Here is a 25,771-nt window from a genome sequence, read left to right as displayed (position 1 = left end):
AAACAAACATATTACATTTACTTGTTACCATGAGCATGAACTTAAGCATATATTACCAGAACAACCATCAGCTCTCTATATATTACAGCTACAAATCCCATTTATATGATACAATACACCTAAAAATATAACAATATATACATACAACTATTAGCACATAAATACCAACCTCGTCTCAGGGACGCAGGCTCATCACGTCAGTGCCAACAGTATGACTTTATATGTGCCTCTATGCCTAATAATGAAATGACACAATTAAGTAAAATGTATATAATACGCACACAGACGCTTTCTCTCTCTCACACGTTCTCACACACACACAGTAATATAAACCTAATATTTATATGCACTACATCAGTACATATTTACTAATACTTTCATAGAACTATGTACATAATCATCAACTAACTCATACAAGACTTAGTGTACTAAAATACTGTAAAATATATTATTACATTTATAGCTGTAAGCTATAAATTATTGCTAATTCTATTCTAATAGGTACAGCTTCAAGCTATGCACTATATAAATTACTGAAAGCACCTTATAACAATATGGTTGCTTAACATTAAGTCATGGTTAGTGTAATTAGTATCACACTACTCACTAACGTATCATGTCTTTGAAGAATAGGTAATATATTTACAACATTGCGTATCATGTGGATCATACTGCAAATTATACTATATAAGAAATATGCAATTAAAATGATAAAAGTGTACTCAACAAGACTAAAATATCAGATCTTAACCTCCTTATGATGAATATAAATACTAAAGAAGCCTAAATTAACTTACCCCAGTCAGTGCAGTGCAGTGCAGTGCAGTGAATCATGCAGAGTTGTAACGCAGCAGTGACCAGAGAAGAGAAATATTGAAGTGTTTAAAGCTAAAAACCTGGTCACATGCTATAGAAACAATAGAAAAGGCAATCACTGGCCAAGTTGTGGCTGGACCAGATCACTAAAGACCTTACATAACTATACCCCGTACTTTACCTAAGGATTAGTAGAGAGTGCTCAGGTTAGCTTAAGGACCTATTACCATACTTAACTCAATTATTTACCTAAGTTTAAAATATGTAAGTTAAAATACATATTATTTTACATTCTGCTACATCGAGATTAACTGATAGCGGGGTTAAGTCCGACTCACTCACACAAAGCATTTTTACGAAGAACCCAAAGAGGGCCCCAAACAAGGAAACAAGGGCGTATAACTCGCATTTACAGGTTGTGACCGGCGCTAAAAGTAAAGCTAAGCTCAGAACATCCCACGAACTTGTTCGTAATATTCGTGGTTATATCCTGACTGTCCCAATTTGTGAGAAGCGCACGTGATTATAACATGTGACTATCGCATGACCAGTAAACGGGAAACTAAGTCAGTTGTATGTACCCAACTGTCAGAAGCTGATTACTTGGGAATTCTAGTTCAAAAGCTTGACAAAATCAGGTTGGTGTTTTTTTTCTGAAAGTTGATAGAACTAGCCTGGTACATGGGGACACGCAGTCGGTATTATGTTTGCTTTTTTATAAATCAGTATGAAGTACTGGGATAAGCCCACTTGACCTGAAAATTTCTTGCCCGAATGGTGAACATATGATGGATGTTACGATTCTAAAAGGAAATTAATTCTAGCTCGATCTTACATTACCTTAAAATTATTTATTATTGATAATTTCGTAATTGAATTTACCTAGATCTATAGAAGTTATAAATACCAATAGTCCTTATATAGTCTTGTAGGGGCGGGGGGAGGGGGGCAGCCTAGTGGTTAAAGCGTTCGCTCGTTACGCCGAAGACCTGGATTCGATTCGATTCCCCACATGGGTACAATGTGTGAAGCAAATTTCTGGTGTCCCCCGCAAAGATATTGCTGGAATATTGCTAAAAACGGCATAAAACCATACTCACTCACTCACTCACTATATTCTTGTACTGTGTGTAGGCTGCTGTGTGGTTGTATGTGATTGCTTCAGTTTTTTCCAAATAAAGAGAGCAAAATCAGAATTTGGGCTGGGACGAGTCAAAATGTACTACCCAGGTACCCAACCCCCTATTACCCGACCCTACCCGGGTACCCGCTGTTAGTCTCAAGAGATATGTACAAATGTCTGATTGGGAATAGTTTGACTGTAGCCATGGCAAAATGTATTTAGATACTCATATAAAACAATCTGGTCATGCATACACTAAAGGTGACTGAAGTTTTATCTTTATAAGATATATAACCTAAAGTCAAAAGAAAGAAATGCATAGTCAGAAAGAAATGCAAACATTAGTCACTAGTAATGTAATCGTGGAAGTTCTAGATACTTTTTGCTATTAAACAGTTTATCATATGCCTAACCACGGGTCTGGGTAGTCCTGTGGGTATTTGGGTCCTACTAAGGAGCATCCCAACCCTAGTACCCGAGTTATCTGTCCAAGTCGTATAGAGGATGTAATGTTCTTGATGACATTGCAAGAAAGAATGGGTGATGGTGGAGCCATTTTAGTATGTGTAGGGGTGAATGGACTTGAGGTACTTGTATGACCAAGTGCAGGCATTGCTTCTATTTTTCAGGATGTTAACAAGGCTGTTTGTCCTAGCTGTGTGTTTAATCCAGGCTACTGATGGACGTGGTGCCTTCAGAAAGATGTTTCCAGAAAAATATCCAGAAATGCTCCAAAATGGAGTTGATCCTGGACAGCCCCTTTTCCTGACTCCCTACTTAGAGAGTGGTGATATCCAGAAGGGTAAGAAGGCAATATATAAACTTTTCCTGACTTCCCACCAAGGAGTGGTAATATCCAGAAGGGTAAGAAGGCAATACATAAACGTTTCCTGAGTCCCCACCAAGGAGTGGTGATATCCAGAAGGGTAAGAAGGCAGTACATAAACGTTTCCTGAGTTCCCACCAAGGAGTGGTGATATCCAGGAGAGTAAGAAGGCAATACATGACCTTGTCCTGACTTCCCACCAAGGAGTGGTGATATCCAGAAGGATAAGAAGGCAGTACATAAACGTTTCCTGACTCCCTACCAAGGAGTGGTGATATCCAGAAGGGTAAGAAGGCAATACATGACCTTTTCCTGACTTCCCACCAAGGAGTGGTGATATCCAGGAGAGTAAGAAGGCAATACATGACCTTTTCCTTACTTCCCACCAAGGAGTGGTGATATCCAGAAGGGTAAGAAGGCAATACATAATCTTTTCCTTACTTCCCACCAAAGAGTGGTGATATCCAGAAGGGTAAGAAGGCAATACATGACCTTTTCCTGACTTCCCACCAAGGAGTGGTGATATCCAGGAGCGTAAGAAGGCAATACATAACCTTTTCCTGACTCCCTACCAAGGAGTGGTAATATCCAGAAGGGTAAGAAGGCAATACATGACCTTTTCCTGACTCCCTACCAAGGAGTGGTGATATCCAGAAGGGTAAGAAGGCAATACATAACCTTTTCCTGACTCCCTACCAAGGAGTGGTGATATCCAGAAGGATAAGAAGGCAATACATGACCTTTTCCTGACTCCCTACCAAGGAGTGGTGATATCCAGAAGGGTAAGAAGGCAGTACATAAACGTTTCCTGACTTCCTACCAAGGAGTGGTGATATCCAGGAGAGTAAGAAGGCAATACATGACCTTTTCCTGACTCCCTACCAAGGAGTGGTGATATCCAGAAGGGTAAGAAGGCAATACATGACCTTTTCCTGACTCCCTACCAAGGAGTGGTGATATCCAGAAGGGTAAGAAGGCAATACATGACCTTTTCCTGACTCCCTACCAAGGAGTGGTGATATCCAGAAGGGTAAGAAGGCAATACATGACCTTTTCCTGACTTCCCACCAAGGAGTGGTGATATCCAGAAGGATAAGAAGGCAATACATAAACGTTTCCTGACTCCCTACCAAGGAGTGGTGATATCCAGAAGGGTAAGAAGGCAATACATGACCTTTTCCTGACTCCCTACCAAGGAGTGGTGATATCCAGAAGGGTAAGAAGGCAATACATGACCTTTTCCTGACTTCCCACCAAGGAGTGGTGATATCCATAAGGGTTAGAAGGCAATACATGACCTTTTCCTGACTCCCTACCAAGGAGTGGTGATATCCAGAAGGGTAAGAAGGCAATACATGACCTTTTCCTGACTTCCCACCAAGGAGTGGTGATATCCAGAAGGATAAGAAGGCAGTACATAAACGTTTCCTGACTTCCTACCAAGGAGTGGTGATATCCAGGAGAGTAAGAAGGCAATACATAACCTTTTCCTGACTCCCTACCTTGGAGTGGTTATAACGAGAAGGGAAAGAAGGCAATACATGACCTTTTCCTGACTCCCTACCAAGGAGTGGTGATATCCAGAATGGTAAAAAGGCAATACATAAACTTTTCCTGACTTCCCACCAAGGAGTGGTGATATCGAGAATGTTAAGAAGGCAATACATAACCTTTTCCTGACTCCCCACCAAGGAGTGGTGATATCGAGAAGGATGAAAAAGCAATACATAACCTTTTCCTGACTCCCCACCAACGAGTGGTGATATCGAGAAGTTTAAGAAGGCAATACATTACCTTTTCCAGACTCCCTACCTGGGAGTCGTGATATCGAGAAGTTTAAGAAGGCAATACATTACCTTTTCCAGACTCCCTACCTACGAGTGGTGATATCGAGAAGTTTAAGAAGGCAATACATTACCTTTTCCTGACTCCCTACCTACGAGTGGTGATATCGAGAAGTTTAAGAAGGCAATACATTACCTTTTCCTGACTCCCTACCTACGAGTGGTGATATCGAGAAGTTTAAGAAGGCAATACATTACCTTTTCCTGACTCCCTACCTGGGAGTGGTGGCATTGAGAGGGGTAAGAAGGCAATACATAAGCTTTTCCTGACTCCCTACCTGGGAGTGGTGATATCGAGAAGGTTAAGAAGGCAATACTTAACCTTTTCCTGACTCCCCATCTAGGAATGGTGATATCGAGAAGGTTAAGAAGGCTATACATAACCTGTTCCTGACTCCCCACCAAGGAGTGGTGATATCGAGAAGGATGAAAAAGCAATACATAACCTTTTCCTGACTCCCCACCAAGGAGTGGTGATATCGAGAAGGGTGAAAAAGCAATACATAACCCATTTTTGACTCCCTACCTGGGAGTGGTGATATCAAGGGGGTAAGAAGGCAATACTTAACCTTTTCCTGACTCCCTACCTACGAGTGGTGATATCGAGAAGGATAAGAAGGCAGTACATAAACTTTTCCTGACTCCCCACCTGTGAGTGGTGATATCGAGAGGGGTAAGAAGGCAATACATATCCTTTTCCTGACTCCCTACCTAGGAGTGGTGATATCCAGAAGGGTAAGATGACATCTGTACAAGGCTTAAAAAATTTTAAAAATTGGTTCTCAGGGAATAACTAGTATGTAACCAAATACACAGTTATGTGCCATCAACTTGGGAAAGGGCCTCCCTACATATAACTCCTATTGCCATCATAACACCAGAGGCACAGTAAAGCTGTGTATATATTGGATCGCATTGTTTTTAAGTATTTAGATTATTTTTTTTAATGTGGCTGTAGCCTAGGGTGCTGCAACCCACTGTGCATCACTTGGGCGTTCCTCGCACATCAAGCTGACACATCATGATGTATGCACATATCACATCATTATCTTCATTTGTGTGTAGGTTTTTACCATTTTGTTTACTGACATACTGCAAAACGACATGTTTAAAAGAATGAATGATGGTGGAAAAATAAAAACCTGGGAACTTTGATTTTTGATGGGCTGAACAAGGAACCACACATTGATTTTTACACAGCTGAGCTGACTAAAATGAGGATCAGCTGGTAACTATTGTGTCCTCCCACCTTGTGCTGTGAACCACCTGCCCCAGATTACAGGGAGCTATCGTATGATGGGCATATGGCTATCTTGGATGAAACTGAAATGCATCTGATGGATTGTTATGTGACAATATAGACATAGCGTCACACCTTGTCTTGGATCGTTAATCTTAGTGTATCACAAGAATGACCTTTAAACAGGATTGTTGGGCTGCAACAATTCAGTGTCAGGCCAGGGGTCAGTCTCCTGGCTTACAGCAAGTCATGGCAAGTCACATGCATGGCCTTATCTTTCATAATTAGGCACAAGATATTTCAACAACAACCATCTGATTTATCTAGGATTTAAAGGCATGTTGAATGGTTAGAAACCCATACACGAACACTGTGGACTCTCCTTAAGTTGCAAATCAAGGGACTGTGCTATCTATATATCCAGTTTGCCATTTATCTATATTTTACTATATTATACTATTTTTTCACATACTCTGCTCCTAATATAAAAACACATCCATGAAGTGAAAAAACAGCACCAAGAATGTTATTGTACAGGCCGCATGTCAGTGAGGTACATGTACCAGTCAGTGAGGTGCTGAAAACCTATTCTAACTTGGATCTTTATTGGTGATATAAGTAAGTATAGAGAAAAGATTTATTATGCTAAAATGACTTCCACAGGAGATATCCTTTACTAAGATCAAGCAATTACTTCACAATGCTTTGCAGACCATGATGTCACAATCAAATGACATCACTAATCTCATGCGACTGTAGCCGGGTGGTGGGGCTAACTCTGAAGGAGTTAGCCACATAAGTACCACCTTCTCATAACCCCCTTGTATTCATTATATATATACATTTTCATCCATTATCACCATCACTTCATGTTGTGTTCATTATATGTTGTCCTTGCCTGCAGTTGAATGTCAGCCAACTAACATCAACCTTGATCCTTGATACCCTTTTACAACCTCTGTGATTTCTCCAGCTTCACCTTGACGTCCCCTATCTATGCATTATATGTCCACCACTTCATGTGACTGTGAAGCATCTTGACTTCCTTTAATACCTGTCAGATGCTACCTTTCTTCTGATGGCCCTTTGGTCCACTTCCTTAAACTTCCTTTCTCACCTGCCCTCCTCATGCATTCTTCATGAACTCTTTATGGAGGGAGGACTCTTATTTCCAACCTCTCTCCCAACATCTGACAAAACACAGAATAAACTTCATCATCATCCAAGAACTGCCTCATGTTATAACAAGCAGCCCAGTGGCTGCACACATCACACCACATCGGCTACAAAATGGCCCCCCTGCTGGTTTCATCAACATCATCACTTGCACAGTGAGAAGAGGCATATCACATTTCATCGTATACTATATCCCATTATTGGCTTTATCCCTATCATCAGTCATAGCAGATCTTTATCTTCGTGCAATATATGAACACCATCAGTGACTTATGCTGATGTTCCTATGTCCTCAGTATCTCCCTCAATTGCATATCTCACATCTATTATCTCATGTAACAGTGCCGCTGTGATGTGAGATATTTGTATAGTTTCCCGTCATATGTAAGTAGCATATGTGACAGTGGAGCTCAGTCAGTATCTACTGTTACATTCACATACTTCACATTCTTCTGTTAAGCATCAACTTTATTCATGTGGTTATGGTTATATATGGACAGAACAGGATATGTATATATACCAGATCATTTCATAGATGCTTGCACTCAGACCCTGAAAGATATGTACATTCAAAATTGGCATTTTTCCTTATCAGTATCAAAGAAACTATCAAGTTATTCTCTCTGTAAGAATGTAGTAATAACGAAAAAGCTGTCAATGTACATATTGCATGCTCTGAAGCTAAGAATCTGCAAATGTGTTACCTATTACTATATAAAATGTACTATAGGCCTATTATATGTATTATGAATAACACATAGAGACATTCACTTACTGTATGTACAACTTAGTTGTTGCTGCATCTTGACTTATTTCCAATAGTTGTCTGGTCTGTAGTACTTGCAGTTACTACTTGTATCTGGGATGACTCTGTAGTTGTTGCCAGGTTAGTCTCACCCCGTAACCTTTGCTTCCTGGATGATTTCATTTCCATTGGCATCATCTGGCTAGTGTCTCATTTTACCTGACCTCAGTACATGCATAAGTTGTCCTTCAGGTGACCACATCCTGACTGTTGTATCCGGCTACTTGCATTGCTATTGAACTTTGTTGTCACTGGGGGAGATGTTAGTTCCCCTCAGTTGTAAGTGTACTCATATCACTACATAGTCCATCTTGTATCCTTGCTTTTGTAGGAGCCCTGCACTTTGTTTCCTAATATTTTAGTGTTTTTGCACTTTGTGATCGCCTTCCATATTGCCCCCAGTTCATAGTATTGTTGTTTGGTGCCAACTTATAGGATCCTTGTTGCCTCTTAGGATGTGTGTCATACTTGTGTATTATACACTTCATCTTGGCACAATCAGACAGTGATTTTAGTTCACAGGTTGATGTTAAGGTTGTGGATTTCATCCATCAGCTTGATCCCTCAGGCCGCAGTAGTATTCTCTCACGTCTAGCAGGTGACGCCAATCCACATCCTCCTCAGACCACTTATGTAGCTGATGTTGGGTCTGGAGATATGTTGTTTAGGCCGCATGTGCCTCCAGCTCCTGTGGATGGCCAAAGGCTTGTTGCCCCTCCATACACACCTGGGCCCTCATCGTCATTGCTAGCACATTCACCTCTGGGATCTCCTTTGTTGCCTGATGTATGGTCACCCAGGGAGCCTTCCTAGCAGACAATACCCCCACAAGACCCTAGTCCTAGGATAGAATTACTTAAGTATTTGCCTAGGCCCTACGGGTCACTCTTCAGCTATAACCAACCCCAGGGTTTATCAACCCCTTACTCACAGCAGTCGCATGTCATTCCAAGTCCGACTGGGGCACCATTTAAGGCTTGGCCCAACAGACATGTACCCATGCCAATTCTATACCCTGGGTACACTCCCAACTGCCCAGGCTAGTCAGTTCCTGGCAACTCCACATTCCACCATGCCCATATCACACACCTTGTACATGCCAATATTCAATGCACCAAGTCAACTTCTAAGAGTCCCATCTATGAAGCAAACTGAGGACTCTAACCAAGGCTCTCAGCAATAAGTGCTCTCCAATTTAGTTGGGCACCCAAACATTGCACATGTGAAGGTTGAGGAGCATACCTGTGAATTTCTGATAGATACTGGTTCACTGATCACCACCATCTGCTAGAGTGCATGGAGCTGGGGGAGCCAAGCTACCCTATTTGGGGTATGTTGAGGTTACTATTGCTATACCCCCTGACTTCATGGGTCAAGTAGTGGATGTACCCGCATTCATTCTTGTGGTGCCCACTACCGACTTCACCGCTAAGGTACCTCTCATCCTGGGGACCAATGTCCTGCGTGCTGCTTGTGAAAGCAACCCTGGTGACAGGGTATATGGGAGTTCTTCTCATTGTACCATGGCTATTCAGTGGCTCAGTAGTAGTTGGAATGACTGAACCGAACTGAGAATGTGCTGACAACTAAATCTATCACCATATCCCTGTTTTGCAACCAGATTATTACAGGTATTTGCAGGGGTTTTGCTCCGAAGATTGGTATGGATCTTTGTGCCACACAGTCCATACTTCCTGGTTCACTTACTCTGGTTACTGGTGCTGTTGGGTTTCAGTCCAGCCCCTCAACATCAGCATTACTGGCTCTGTACTTACCAATCTACCAAAAGAATTATTTGATCTGGACTCTCTGGATGATAATCATTCCCAGGATGAAACAACTTAATTGCACTCTATACTGAATGAGATTGACGATGTGTTCAGCAAGTCTAATATGGACATGGGACATACTGACCTGGTCACCCATCGAATAGAACTCACAGATGAGACTCCATTTAAGGAAAGACTTATAGATGTATTCCACCCTCTATGTATCAAGAGGTCAAGGATCATATAAAGTGGATGCTAAAGTTATCCATCCATCTACTTGTCCATATGCCTTGCATGCTGTCCTGGTCTGCAAACATGACTCGAGTCTGCGATTCTGCATTGACTATTGAAAATTGAACAGTCGCACAATTCAAGATTTCTATGCTCTACCAAGGATAGAGGAAAGTCTTCATGATACTTTTCATGAGGCAAAATACTTCTCTTGTCATGACCTTAAAAAGTGGATAGTGGCAAGTCAAAGTAGACAAGGAGTAGAAGGCCTGTACTGCCTTCACTGTTGGCCCAATTGAGTTTTACGAGTTTGTGTTTTCGACTGACAAATGCTCCTGCTACTTTCCAATACCTTATGGAGATATGCATGAATGACATTCATCTTCTCCAATGCCTCATCTATCTCGATGACATCATTGTGTTTTCTAAGACCCTTTGATGAGCATCTTGAGAGATTTCAAGCATTCTTCCAAAGATTGTGCAAGAATGGGCTCGAGCTAAAACCCTCAAAATGCAAATTCTTGCAGACGTCCGTTAAGTACCTAGGTCATGTAATCTCTGAGGAGGGTATCAAAACAGACCCTGAAAAGATTTAGGTATTGAAGACCGGGCCAATTCCACGTAATGTCAAAGACGTTTGTCTTTTTCTTGGAATCTCCTGCTACGTTAGACGGTTTGTTCCAGACTAAGCTAAATTTGCTAAGGCACAAACTTCTTTGGTTGCTGGTCACGACGGGAGGTCCAAACAATCATTTGTATGGGTCAATGCTCAACAGTCTGCTCATTAGCAGGCTTTCTTTTGCTTCTGTTTTGGCTTTTGCTGATTTCACTCTGCCCTTTGAATTGCACATTGATACAAGTGGGGATGGCTTGGGTTCAGTACTGTACCAATCCCAAGACAATCAAAGGGGACTGATTGCTTATGCAAGTCGCAGTCTCAGCAAAGCAAAGCTGAATTACCCTGCTCATAAATTAGAGTTTTTGGCTCTAAAATGGGATGTCACCAAGAAGTTCATGACTACATGTGTGACAACTCATTCACTGTCAAGACTGACAATAATCCCCTCACTTATGTCCTAACTTCTGCTAAGTTGGATGCAACTGGGCACTGCTGGCTCGCAGAACTTGCTACTTATGACTTCTCCCTTGAGTATGTTTCAGGTGCAAGGAATGTTGATGCAGATGCTTTGTCCAGGTTGCCGCGGGAGTCCATGGACATACAAACTGTGTCTGCTCTCTGTAATGGGCAACTCCGTGGCGGACAATGGTATGGAACCTCCTGACGTCGCTAGCCAACGGATGAGAACATATCAGCAGGCTGATTCTTCAGTCTGTTCCATTTGGACCTCATCCTTAATGATACATACCCAACCATGGAGGCTCTCAAATCCAGGACACTGCATCCATTCTCCAACAGTGGGACTCACTGTCAAAGATGGCCTTCTCCACAGGCAACACCTGGACTTCCCTTATCTATTTTTCTGTATTCCACCACTTCATATCACTGTGAAGCTTGAATTATGGTTCTGTTCGGATGAACAAAACCTTCCAAATGGCGTGCTGGTTTTCTTGGGGGAATTAGTCAACAAAGAGACGGATTCACAGAGACTAATCACAATTTAAATTTACAAAGAACAATTAAGAATGAACAATATCTTAACTACAGCTGAGGGTGCCACAGAGAGTCGGTACAACCCTCTTGGCTGTGGGAGAGAGGTTTGTTTAGTATAAGTGTCAAACCCCTTCTGTATTTATTTAATAAAAATTAGAACAATAAAAAGGAATATGATTGGTTGATACACAATGGGGTGTGCCCAATGGTTAATGAATGGCTGGACAGAGGGGAATACTTAATCCTGTCAATCCTGTTGGACTGGCACTAATCTTGTTGACATATTTACTGGGTGCTCCTCATGCATTCTGTTTTAACTCTTATGGAGGGAGGTCTCTAATTTCCAGGTGAGAAACATTTCAATATTCTTACCTTTTCCATCCTGTATTGGAAACAAATAAATGTCATAGAAAGGGTATCGCTGCTTTTCATTGAAGTAAAATATACTTAATTACATTTTTTTTCATTTTTTATATCTAAATATGTGCCAGTTCACACATCATCATCATCATCATAATAATACTAATACTACTACTACTACTACTAATAATAATAATACTAATAAAATAATAATAAAAATGATGATAATAATAATAATAATAATAAAGGCTATTTATATAGCGCAAAATGCACATCACTGAGGGACACTAAGGTAGTATTATCCCCTGCCACGTGAGGTGGGGGATATCGGAACAGAGTTCTCGAAGAGAACAAATTTTCTCAAAAACTGTTTAAGTTAAATTTTACACACTGATCTTAATGGTCATGATCTTAAATGAGTCCAAAAATTGGTGTCTTAAGTTCATTCTTTATAGAGTTATGGCCCTTGACCCCTTCTTTTCAACTTAATGCATACTGCGTGAAATAGTTTTTACTTTGAAAAGTAATTAATTCAATTATTCTTTATTTTCCAGCCAAGGAAATGAGCCTGACTACATCTCCAATCATTACAAAGGGCTACTCTGGCTTCCTGACTGTCAACAAGACAATCAACAGCAACATGTTCTTCTGGTTCTTCCCGGCACAGGTATGTCATGCCACACACAGGCACATCATGTCATGTCATGCCACACACAGGCACATCATGTCCTGTCATGCCACACATGACATGTCCTGTCACACACAGGCACATCATGTCATGTCATGCCACACACAGGCATGTCTTGTCACACACAGGCACATCATGTCATGTCATGCCACACATGACATGTCCTGTCATGCCACACACAGGCATGTCTTGTCACACACAGGCACATCATGTCATGTCATGTCACACACAGGCACATCATGTCATGTCATGCCACACATGACATGTCCTGTCATGCCACACACAGGCATGTCTTGTCACACACAGGCACATCATGTCATGTCATGTCACACACAGGCACATCATTTCATGTCATGTCACACACAGACATGTCAGGTCCTGTCACACACAGTCACATCATGTCATGTCACACACAGGCACATCATGTCATGTCATGTCACACACAGACATGTCAGGTCCTGTCACACACTGTCACATCATGTCATGTCCAATCACACACAGGCACATCATGTCATGTCATGTCACACACAGGCACATCATGTCATGTCATGTCACACACAGACATGTCAGGTCCTGTCCAATCACACAAAGGCACATCATGTCATGTCCAATCTCACACAGGCATGTCATGTCATGTCACAAACAGACACAGCATGTCATGTCACACACAGGCACATCATGTCATGGCATGTGACACAGGATGTTCAGAGCACAGGTATGTCACACACAGGATGTTCAGAGCACAGGTATGTCACACACAGGATGTTCAGAGCACAGGTATGTCACACACAGGATGTTCACAGTAAAGGTATGTCACACACAGGATGTTCACAGCACAGGTATGTCCCACACAGGACGTTCACAGCACAGGTATGTCCCACACAGGATGTTCAATGCACAGGTATATCACACACAGGATGTTAACAGCACAGGTATGTCCCACAGGATGTTTACAGCACAGGTATGTCCCACACATGATGTTCACTGCACAGGTATATCACACACAGGATGTTTACAGCACAGGTATGTCACACACATGATGTTCACAGCACAGGTATGTCACACACAGGATGTTCACAGCTCAGGTAGGCCATGTCAGACATGATGTTAACAGCACAGGTATATCATGTGAGACATGATGTTCACAGCTGAGGTGTGTTATGTCCCACACAGGATGTTCACAGCTCAGTTACGTCATATCATCAACTGTTTGAAATCACCCACTCTCTATTAACAGGACCTTATGCTGAAATAAATTCAGCAGGCTGTGTTAGGAAGTGTGCTAGTAATTCAGCAGGCTAACGGTCCTTTGGGGTGGTTCACATAGCTGGCAAATTTATGTTAAACAGTGTCGCAGGTGACGAACGTCCAGTGATTGGCATAAGTTCTGTCTTGGCATGTGTGGCTGTCATAAGATTTAAACAATTAGTTCTACATTCTAAGGTAACTTATGAAAATATCTACCACTTACATATAGTCAGCTTTATGGTAAATCTGTCAAATCTGCCATGAAGTTATTGCAAGTGGATGACAATAGCCTTTACTGCGTGGGGAAAGTTTTGTGACACACTGTTGAGATTACCAAAGATCAAAGCAAAGCTACCTCATTGATTTTGAGTAGAAAGCAGTGTAGTAAAAAAAAGTTACCTCGGCGCCAGTCACTGTTTTTTCAACTGTAGACACACGTGCTGTTGTAGTTGGCAAAGAAGGTTGGAGAAGCGTGTTTATGTAACAGTAGTTTTACAAGGCTGGCGTATGTCTGGACTACACAGTGTTGTGTGAGCAACTTGACAAGAGGTGACAGGTTAGTGAACATTCCTGATCAGACTATGGACACAGTGATTATGTGTGATTGAGGAAACAGGATGTGAGAGATTTTGTATGTAATCATATGCTGTCTGGTTTGACAATGTGTGGAAGTTACTAAAAGAAATATGCCTTCTTACATGTTCTTTTTGTTGATGGTCTGCAAAAATAACTATGTGATGACACTAACCAGAAACCTATGATTGTGGGTTTGAATCCTGGTTCGCCCCGATTATGTTTCTAGGTTTGTCAGCACCATACCCGTGCTCGTGGGTTTCACCGAAGTGGTAAATGTCGGAGACCTGCATCACTTCGGGCTTTCCTCCCACACGCCGTGATATGACTGGAATACTGTTAAAAGCGGTATTAACCCCAACTCACTCTCTCACTCACTCACTGTTATTCATGTGTCATGTGTAATTATTCAATATGAGATTTTAATGGGGACAAGTTTTTCACCAGTGCTCACTGAATGAAATTTTGCATTTGGGGATAAGTATTTAAACCAGAATTGAAAATGTATTTTTGATGTCCCTTGTTTGATGATTAAAGTATAAATATGTTGAGGGAGTTTGTAAACGGGCATCCAAAGTAAATGTTTGAATTTTTTCCCTTGTTTGATCCTTTGGCTTTCGTGCAGTTACACCACTGGGAATAAGTGTTCTTGGAAACCACTTTAAATGACATTTATGTATGTAATGAATATATTACCCAGTATGAAAACCACCATTGGACTTAAAAAAATAAAAGCATTGGTTCTCAGGCAATGGTTTTTGAAAATATAGTGCAGGCGGGCAGTGTCTTTTTTTCCCCTTTTTTTGGTTGTTCAAACTAGTATGTAACCAATTAAGCAGTTGTGTAAAGAGATAAACAATTGTGTACTATCAACCTGGGCAAGGGCCTCCCTACATACATGTATTCCTTGATGAGTAAAATATTGGAATACAGTACTTGACTACCATTGGACTTGGAATATTTAAGGCTTTTTTAAAATAGAAGTAAAATGGAAATAAATACGAAAAGTGCGGTGAAATTTATGATTATGCTGGAGATGCCTGAGAACCAAGACTATTATTTCTGTTAGCATTGAGAATTAATATTTTGCCAAGTTGAAAGGGTAGGTTTCCTTTCATGAGCATAAGTCATAAACTGTCTAATACTGTGCATCTTAATGAAAAGCAAGTGCTGAACTGCTGAAGATGTTTAAAACTAATTTTTTGCTTTTCAAAGGTGAAAAGTTGAAATGAGTATTGGGTCTACTTTTGCAGGCAAACCTTTTACTTTTTTTATGGCACTGTCCAAATGTTTCAGCAATGTAAGTACTGGTATGAGTAATATTCAAAACAAAAGTATGCGGTCTACAGGTGTTTCTCAATTCTGGCCAACAGGACCAACTGTTATTCTTGTGTCCACAGACTGACCCAGCTAATGCTCCAGTGTTGCTGTGGTTACAAGGAGGTCCTGGGGGTTCGTCACTCTTTGGTCTGTTTGTAGAACAAGGACCTATCTTGGTGGACAAAGATGGAAACTGTAAGTACAAAGTCTGTCAATAAGACAAATACTTCTAAGTTTGTTTGTTTGTTTGTTTTGACAGCTGTGCCGTGGATATTTGGGATATCAGGGATGTAGGTGTCCAGTGACCAGTGCTTGGATCAGATGATCCGGCTCCATGATTTGACATTATGTGTATCATCATTCCTCAGCTGTCTCGATCACATTACTTTCACATTTCAGACAATAAAACAGATTTTTAACTTATCCTGCATTACTCCTTAATGCATATTACTGCTTGTTCTTGACATAGAAAAGAGCTGTGTGAAGGTCTTTGCTTGAAGAAGTTGCTCCAACTAGCTGAGAGGCCAACCCTATTACGCAGCTTCCACGTGACCAAAGGAAGTGACGTCACGGATCCTCACATTACTTTTGTCACTTGCTGAGTCAAGACCTGTTTTTTTGCTGTACCATAAACTTATTCAAACCCTCACGTGTTTGCTCTTTCAGTTAACGTTTATTGTTTTTGTGTTATGCCTACGGTTTGTATTTTGTAATTCTGTGTTTGATAAACATGTGCATAACATTATTAGACACTTACTGGCGTTTTCTCAAAAGAAAACAATGTATAATGCCAGGTGTCTTGTTGTTTCAAGTAGCCATCTTGAATATTTTAAGTGGCCAGTGAGTTAATGAACTGGCTTGCATTGGCGGACAGACTGGAGATAGTCGCTCCATCTTGCGGCCTAGAGGTTGATAGCAAGCAATCACTGTGGACCCTACCTCGATCCCTCCTGACCCACTGATCAGGGACATGGTCTCAGCCCTGGATGAGGACTTCAGTGAGCTTTCACTGACTCCGTCCTTCAGGGCCCCACGCTATAGACAAGACGACTACCCAGTCCGATCTCTTCACGTTGTGGACTGCGCTCATACTTTAGATGAGGATCTGCACCGCATGACTGGGTCTAACCGCTCAACCTCAGTACGAATCTCTGACAGTTAACTCGCCTACGTAGAGACTGAGATTCGCCACACGCTCAAACATCTCTCACTGGCGACATCCTTCAGAGCCATTCTTCAGGACTTGTTAGAGGATAACCCCCTTAGAATAGACAACCTAACAACAGTTGTATCCTACCTCCAGCAACAAATAGAGCATATGTGCTCTGTGCATATGTGCTATGTGCGTCGCTCTGATTGAGCTCACAGCCACAAGACGCCTGGGCTACCTTGCCCTGTTAGACTGGGACCCAGAGTTCAAGAGATACCTCCTGCGTCAACCTTAGTCTGCCTCTGACCTCTTTAACAGACAAATATATAAGACGCACTCCAGAGTCTCAGCCTTTGCCCGAGATGAGACGGCTCTCAAAGCCCTGGCCAGGGTGTCACAGTCAGCCGTTGCTAAGGCGTCCCAATCTGGCACACACCAGCCACAACGCAACACCCTCCAGCCCCTGGGGGCGGGGCTCCACCACAACCTCTCGGGGCAGAGGCAGAGGAAAAGGCAAGTCCTCAGGCTCATACCAGTCCTACCGCGGCCACCCCAAGGTATGTAACGCCGACTGCAGGACTTCAAGTGAATCGCCAGACAGGCACGACTGGGACTTCCACCCCAAGCCGTCCCAGTTGTCGACACTCCAGGAGGTGGGAGACATGGTCGATTCTGGCAGAATTGGGAGATGCTGGGGGACCCATATGTCACCAACATCATCCAACATGGGTACAAGCTGGCGCTTATAGACGGCCCGCTGCTCATGCCGTCACCCTGTATCCTGCCTCCTGAATCATTGGGACACTGTCACTCTACTTCCACACAGGGACTTCACCCTCCGGCTCCTGTACCAGTTGACACCCTCAAATTGCCCTCAGTTCATCGGGGGCCTATTCCAGACACACCTCGACCTCCTCTCTGTACCAAGAGACCGGTGGGAGCGCATGCAGTCGCAACTGACTCCAGCCCTCCACCTACCACGCACTCTGCGCCAATGGCAAGTCCTCCTGGGCCTCCTAACCTCAGCGCAGGACGACCTACAGAGGAAGGCTCCAACTGTGCCCAGTTCAGATGTTTCTGGCTCCCTACATCAGGTGCCTTGGTATCCATCGTCCTCCCGGATCACCTCAAGCAGCATCTCCAGTGTGGAACTGTGGAATCGAATGTCTCCTTGACAGGGCTTATTATCTCTCTGAGCCTATTCGTGACTCTTCCCTGCAATATCTCGGCCAGGCAAGGTTGCTCCGACAGAGTCGAAACCTCACCTAGACGCCTTTGCTCTTGTTTGTCGAGACCACGGTCTCCCAAACATAGACCTATTTGCCACCAGCCAGAACTGCCAGATCCCGACCTACCTGCTGATCCACCCTCACAGCAGACAGCCACACCCAGGACCAAACAAGTTATGTCTTCACGTCTGGTCCATTTACAGAGAGCACTGAACGCCAAAGTTTACTCGGCCAGAGCGGCTAGAGCCATCACGATTGCGTATCGCCTGACCTCCAGTGGCCTATATGACGCGCCACAATTCCTGGCCGAGTTCATGCTCTATCTTTGTCACAAGTGTAAGCTCAAGGGTAGTACCATCACGACCTACCTTGTGGTGCCCAACTTCGTCCTGATAGTTCCGGAATATCGGCGCATGATGAAAATCGCGGAATTACAGGCTGGAAGACCAAAAGGCGAGATCATTCCTCATCCCTCCCCTATAATTGATTGTGGGCGTGGAAGATGAACAAGAGCTCCGTCTATGTCCGGTTAGAGCGCTCCTCTGCTACATCCGCTGATCCAAGGAACGTTGTAGACTACGCGCCATCATGGAGGGTTGTTTCTGGCGATCTAACACAGTCTTCATCAGTCACTACCTGCGAGATGTTGCATTGGAGGATGTGCAAGGCACGCACAGTTTTGGTCCGTTAGTTGTGGCCCAACAAGTCACCACTACTATATGTCATTGACCTCCCTCCAGTCCAGAGCTGGCCTTTTGACATCCCCTTGCATAATGCCCTGGACTAGAAGGTTCATGCCCCACTTGCATACAGCTCGGTACTCCAGTCACTTGAGAGGGTTATCGTCGATGGCTGCATAGTACCAGGACACAAAGCACACCTGACTCTTCCCTTCATGTAATGGTCATTGATGTGGACCATACAGCCGAAGACGGGCTGAGGGAATTGGAGTTTCCCATACATGGAGTGGTCACCTGAAGCTGACCACACAGCCAAGGATTGGCTAGGGAACAGAATCTGGAAAAAAAGACGAAAGTCCACATCTGAAGGAATGCCCTCCACCGATTCCATCAGATAAAGATGCATTAAGGAGTAATGCAGGATAAGTATACAAATATAAAAAATATCTAGGCTTTACTAGAATTATATGTGTCTACAAAATGAACAAAAATATAAATAAATGTAAAGCCATTAAAACCTCAGTTCATTTGTCACACCACTTCTGTCGGTTACTGACACATACTTCAGCTAACTGCTTGTATGACCTTATATGGAAATCAAAGCCCAAATGTAACAAATGTTTTATTTGGGATAACACTTTCTTAGTAAAGTAGAGATTCTTGTACTCGTGCCAGAGTGAGGCACCTAATCGCCAGCAAACAAAGTCAGCAATCTGACCCACTCAGCCACGGAGGCTTCTACAAAAATGAAAGTCTGACAGCTGATAGTCTAGATCACGTACTTTATGTACCCCTCTGACATATGTAAATTAGAAGGACTCCCATCATTTAAAAATATTTTTACATTGTTCATAAATTCTGGTGATAATATGAGAGAACCAGGGAGCTGTGTTTGTTAAACATGCCTGTTGAGGGTTTTTAGAGGCTTTCAAAGCTCCAGTCATGTCCAGTTGGGCTCTATGTAGAAGACGGGTGAAATGGGATTGCTTTGGGTTTTTTGTCAGAATTTATATCATGATGTCAGGGGTCAAGGTCAGCATTCAGGATGTTAGACACCTTGAAGTTTTGTTTTTGGACTGAGAGCTGTATTACGGCACGTTTGGGGTTTTTGAGGACATAATCACCCTCACGTAAAATCACCAAGACATTATGTCCAAATTCCAGTGATTGTAAATGACATACATGTGAAGTTTACACATGCAAATATTGCTTGCAAGAATAGAAACTTACGTGCAGTCATTAAAATTTCCACAAATTTCTGAATGATGTATACTGAACAACAAAAGTTCCTGTGACATTGAATAAGATTTAATGCAAAGTTATGTTTTTTACCAAATCTGAAACAATTCCTGTCTGCAACAGATAAAAGACTCTTGTAAGTGTTCAAATGGTTTAATTTGCCATACTGACTTCAGAAAATTTGTGATTTCATAAAAAACATGAACATGCCAAAATGTCAATTTACTAATCAATAGCGTGTGTGTCCACCTCTGGTTGCGATGCAAGCAACACATCTTCGTCTCATGAAATGGACCAGGCGTTGCACAAAGTCTTGTGGGATATCTGTCCATATCTGCTGGAGCATGTTTCGAAGTTCTTGGAGTGTCTGTGGAACACGTGGTTGACGTCGAAGTCGCTGATCCATCTCATCCCACATGTGCTCGATTGGTGAGAGATCAGGGGAGCGAGCCGTCCAGGGGATGACATTCACGTTGTTTAGTTGAAGAGAACCCTGAACAAGTAGAGCAATATGAGGCCGGGCGTTTTCATGTTGAAAGGTAATGCCTGGGCAATGACGACGCGAAAACGGTAGAACAACAGGGCCGATGATCTCGGCGCGGTAGCGCTGTCCATTGAGATTTCCCTCTACCACTATCAAACGTGTCCTCTGTCTTGCTGTAATCCAACCCCATACCATAACGCTGCCGCCCCTGAACCGTTCTTCTTTGATGACACAATGATTGATGTAACTTCCACCTTGACATCAGTACACTAGAATCCTTCCATCGCTGTGGCTGAGGTGAAAACGAGACTCGTCAGTGAATAGAACTTGTCCCAAATGCATGGCCGTCCAGCGTAGACGCTGTCTGCACCACTGTAGACATGCTTAACGGTTGTTTCATGTCAAAATGGGACATCTCCCTGCACATCTGAGGCGACTACGTACGGTTTGTGAAGATATTCATCGAAGGCCAGGGATGCTTCTTGCAGTCACTGTAGCTGGCTGGAATCGATTTCGTAGGTGTGTGGTTCGAATCCAGTTGTATTGTCGATTATTGGTTACGCATGGCCTGCAACTCTGAGGATGGTCACTGACTGCATTCGTCTGTTGCCAACGTTGCCATAATCACCAAACTGTTTTAATAAGCTCAAGTTTTACACTGACACAATGTTTTCCCCATTTCATAAAACATCACCACCAGCCTGAAATACCACTCCGACTTGTTAAAAGTCATATTTGTGGCAATTTGACTATTATGTCAACATAATGTTTTTGCAATCGAAATACATGTGATGCGGGAAGTCCTTAATGTCAAATTGTTCCATACGTAGAAATATTCTGCAATAGCGATCACATGTACCAAAGTGCTATGGTTCTTGTAATTTTAAATATATATATAGTAAAGGCTGCAACTAAAGTAACACAACATTAGAATATATTATTTCTGATAAAACAATAATTTCAATTTCTTCTGACCATTGTATAAAAATTCTGAAACGTACATCGTGGATCAGCTACAGACCCACATAGACACAATCCAAGGAGACTATTCATATCCTGCAAGCCTCTTTCCAACAAGGACATCATCAAGGCTACGGCAACAGGGTGGCTTAAGTCTACCTTTGCAGCGAGTTATACGCAGACACAGAATTCCACTCCCAGTCTTGGATCCTGCTCGTCTCATGAGATCAGAGCCCTAGCCACGAGTCTCGCTTCATGGACATGCTTTCGGTGGAACAAGTGGTGTCTAGCTGTCAAATGGCCTCACAAAACACTGTCACCAGCTTTTACTTGTGTGACGTGCAGCTGGTCCTAGAGGGCATATCTCACTTGGGCCCATTGTCATGGCACAAACTATCATCCACCAATAGTTTCCTCCTTTTATTTAAAAAAAAAAAAAAAAATGAGGTGGGGGGGCGAGGATCCAACAACAGCAGCATCAGAGGGTAGTACATACCTGACTTTAATATTATCCATATTATTTATCCATAAGTGCCCCCGACGGATATCTGTTGGCTTTATCCACACTCCGACACAATGATGACTCAAAGTATTACACGTCTGCCACAGGCTAATTTGCATATCATGTGACCGGACTTTTTCTCTTGTTTGTAATCTGAAATAAGAAAAGACAGGCCTAATGCAAGCTTTTCAGTGTGCTTTATATTTTGTTTTACATTATTATGTAGATATGCTGTTACAACTGCGACAGTAATGTGTATGGCAATATAGCTTTACAAATCCAGGTGACCATATTGCTAGCTCTCCGTAGGGCTTAGCTTACAGCAAGTGGAAGATAAATAAGCAAATGGAAATAGTTTTTCATGTTTTAGGATATTTACTCAATGAAAGTTGGTTATCTATATGTGTAGACTCATCCAAAATAAAACACACAAAAAAGTGAATGGATTGTGAAAGTTGTGATGATATGACAGAGGTAGGAGAGTGTTTGGCTTCATACAAACCTAGGCATATTTATATTGTAGTCTAGGCTTTGATACTGGCTTCTAATCTAATCAAACTGGCAATCAGTATTTTGTTACTCATCAGTAAGAAGAATACACAAGCTTTCTCTTCATTTTGCCTCTTATGAAAAGCATGACTGACACCTGTTTACTCTGCGCACTCTCGGATACACATTACAGAGCTTTGTTGTTTTGGTTTGAGAATTAAATTGGGCATGTGACCTCATGCTCGGAAATTGTTTCATGCATGATTTAAAAACATACAGATGGATGTACTGTTCCTTTAATGTTGTTAGCTCCTAGAAACACTTGACTTTCTGTCTTTAGTTGTACTGCAGAAGACAACATTAGGAATTATATTGATAGATAGTGGTGATGTGTGCTGTGACTTGATTTGGTGAAATCTAAATGTTTATGATATGAGTACCGGTACATGTTTGGAAAAGTGTTGGGGTATTCAGGAAAGTCGGATATGGGAATGTTTCCATTTTGTTCATGTAAGGCAGACACCTTTCAAGTGAGGTACTGTAACTCCTTGGTGAACGTGGTAGCTCAATGGTAAGTTAATATACAACACAACTGAAACAATGGAGTCCAGTTTTATTCACTCACTCACTCACTCACTCACTCACTCACTCACTCACTCACTCACTCACACACTTTCTGTGACATTTTGGCTGGTTACTTATGTATATGTCAACTTTTTCTCCACCTCCTCTTTCTCTCTCCAGTGCAGAGGCGAAATATCACCTGGAACAGCAAGTACTCCATGCTGTATATTGACAACCCTGTGAGTATGTAATACACCACTAAATAACAAATGTCATGCCTGAACACATATTATACACCACACAATGACACTGTCATCCCTGAACACATGTTATGCAACACACAATGACATATGTCATCGTAGAACACATGTTATACACAACACAATGACATGTCATGCCTGAACACATGTTATACACAACACAATGACATATGTCATGCCTGAACACATGTTATACAACACACAATGACATATGTCATCCCTGAACACATGTTATACACCACACAATGACATATGTCATGCCTGAACACATGTTATACAACACACAATGACATATGTCATCGTAGAACACATGTTATACACAACACAATGACATATGTCATCCCTGAACACATGTTATACAACACACATTGACATATATCATCCCTGAACACATGTTATACACCAAACAATGACATATGTCACGCCTGAACACATGTTATACAACACACAATGACATATGTCATCACTGAACACATGTTATACACCACACAATGACATATGCCATCCCTGAACACATGTTATACAACACACAATGACATATGTCATCCCTGAACACATGTTATACAACACACAATGACATATGTCATGCCTGATCACATGTTATACAACACACAATGACATGTCATACTCTAAATCTTGAAAAATTAGCATGAGCGTGAATTTAATGTGAAAAATGCGAGAGGTCTTTGCTCGCATTATTAAACATTGCATTTACCGGTATATCAACAATAAAACATTTTAGCAGAAATACCAACTTAGACATACGCTGAAAACAAACAACAATGTATTCCACACCACTTTTTATTGAGCAGCACTTGTAACAAGTATATAAACAAGGTCAATCAAACACTAATTACATCCTGTGAATTATCACTGCTGGGGTCAAGACAATAGTTCTACTCACTCATGTCATCACTGATCACACCTGCAAGTCCAGACAGATGCCACCCACGCAACATGGTGTCTTTGTGCGGTGCTATTTGGTTAGTGATTGGATTAATTGGATTAATGTAAGGTAGGATTAAGGTGAGTATTCTCCTGTAAACTTGACAGAGGACATTTTCTTCAGGTATAAATCCACTGATGCTTGTGTTCAGGTAGCTCCAGTAGCTCCTCCAACCACTCAAAACACATACAAGACACCATAAAAACACAACCCACATACCAAAATAGAACCCCACACACACACTTACCCATCAACAAACTCATTAACATACATGAACTCCAAACAGCAATAAAAAACAAAAACACATCCCCAGCCCCTGGACTAGAAAACATTAGCTACAAAATCCTTAATCACATCCCTATCAAAATTCAAAAACTACTCTTACAACTATACAAACAAATTTGGACCTCTGGCTATCTCCCCAAAACATGGAACAATGCACTGGTGGTGCCAGTCCTGAAACCAGGGAAACCCCCAAATGACCTTGATTCCTACCACCCCATCTCTCTCATCACATATATGTAAAATCATGGAATCAATAATTAATAACAGACTAAAGTTCAAAATTAAAAACAATAGCCTTCTTAAGGAGGACCAGAGCGGCTTTACAGCCAATAGACAGACTTTAGACCACATTTTAAATTTGGAGCATGACGTTAAGACAGCTCAAGCACAAAAACAATACACTGTGGCCATATTTATTGACTTTTCTAAAGCATTTGACATGGTTTGGCACAAAGGCCTTATTCAAAAATTACTAGACAAAGCCATAGATGGAAGAATTCTAAATTTCATTCACTCATTCCTAAGCAACAGAAACATAACAGCAAATCAAACAACACACTATCTGACCTCCACCCACTTGAAAATGGCACCTCCCAGGGAAGTATCCTGTCCCCCACATTATTTAATCTCATGATTGATGACATCTTTCCAAAACTCCCCAACAATATAACTACAGCAAAATTCGCTGACGACATCTCATTCTGGACGTCATCAACTTCAATAAAACAAATTGAAAAAAGAATCAAACCCATCCTTTTGGACCTAGAACACTGGGCTTTCCAATGGGGGTTCAAAATTTATACAAAAAAAAACATCGGCTTACTATTAAAAAAATCCCACATGCCAAATTTAACACCCAAACTCACGCTTAATGAAGAAATTATTAAATTCCAAAAAGAAGCAAAATTCTTAGGAGTCACATTTGACCAACATCTCACATGGGCTCCCCACATTCATAATGTGGTCAATTCTTGTCAAAAAGACATCAACCTCACTGGGGAGCTGACAAACAAACACTTATTAACATATACAAAACTCTTATACAAGCAAAAATAGATTATGCTGCTCCGGTCATTCACTCAAAAAAAAGGCTCAATTCTATTCAGTACAAAGCACTTAAGATAGCCCTGGGGACTAGAGCTGCCGCCTCCCTAAACACATAACAAATCCTCACAGGCACTACATCAATACAACTTAAAGGACACCAATCAATACTCAACTACTGGGGCACAACATAACCCCATTCTTAAACAAATAACACTGAAATACCAAAATGCTAGACCCGCCACTATAAACAAATTCAAGAACAATAAACACATAGCCCCTTTTATTACCCACCTATACAACCTCAT

The 25,771-nt window shown here is 41.8% G+C and overlaps 1 protein-coding gene across 5 annotated transcripts in view; it reads left to right on the top strand.

The window, feature by feature from the left end:
- Positions 1-1,234: 1,234 nt before the first annotated feature.
- LOC139470375 (probable serine carboxypeptidase CPVL) overlaps positions 1,235-25,771 on the top strand; it is a 60,742-nt gene continuing 36,205 nt past the window's right edge. For 4 of the 5 annotated variants that reach the window (XM_071252787.1, XM_071252784.1, XM_071252785.1 and 1 more), the window contains exons 1-5: positions 1,235-1,454; positions 2,569-2,741; positions 12,357-12,469; positions 15,712-15,826; positions 23,109-23,167. In XM_071252787.1, coding sequence (XP_071108888.1) covers positions 1,360-1,454; positions 2,569-2,741; positions 12,357-12,469; positions 15,712-15,826; positions 23,109-23,167 — 555 coding nt within the window. In that variant the 5' untranslated portion in view covers positions 1,235-1,359. Of the gene's footprint in view, positions 1,455-2,568; positions 2,742-5,330; positions 5,345-12,356; positions 12,470-15,711; positions 15,827-23,108; positions 23,168-25,771 lie in introns of those variants that run through there. The other variant, XM_071252788.1, reaches the window with a different exon arrangement.

The sequence above is a fragment of the Haliotis cracherodii genome, unplaced genomic scaffold (genome assembly GCF_022045235.1).
Source record: "Haliotis cracherodii isolate W230 unplaced genomic scaffold, xgHalCrac1.p SCAF_20, whole genome shotgun sequence".
Lineage (NCBI taxonomy): Eukaryota > Metazoa > Mollusca > Gastropoda > Lepetellida > Haliotidae > Haliotis > Haliotis cracherodii.
This window is presented reverse-complemented; position numbering and strand designations above follow the sequence as displayed.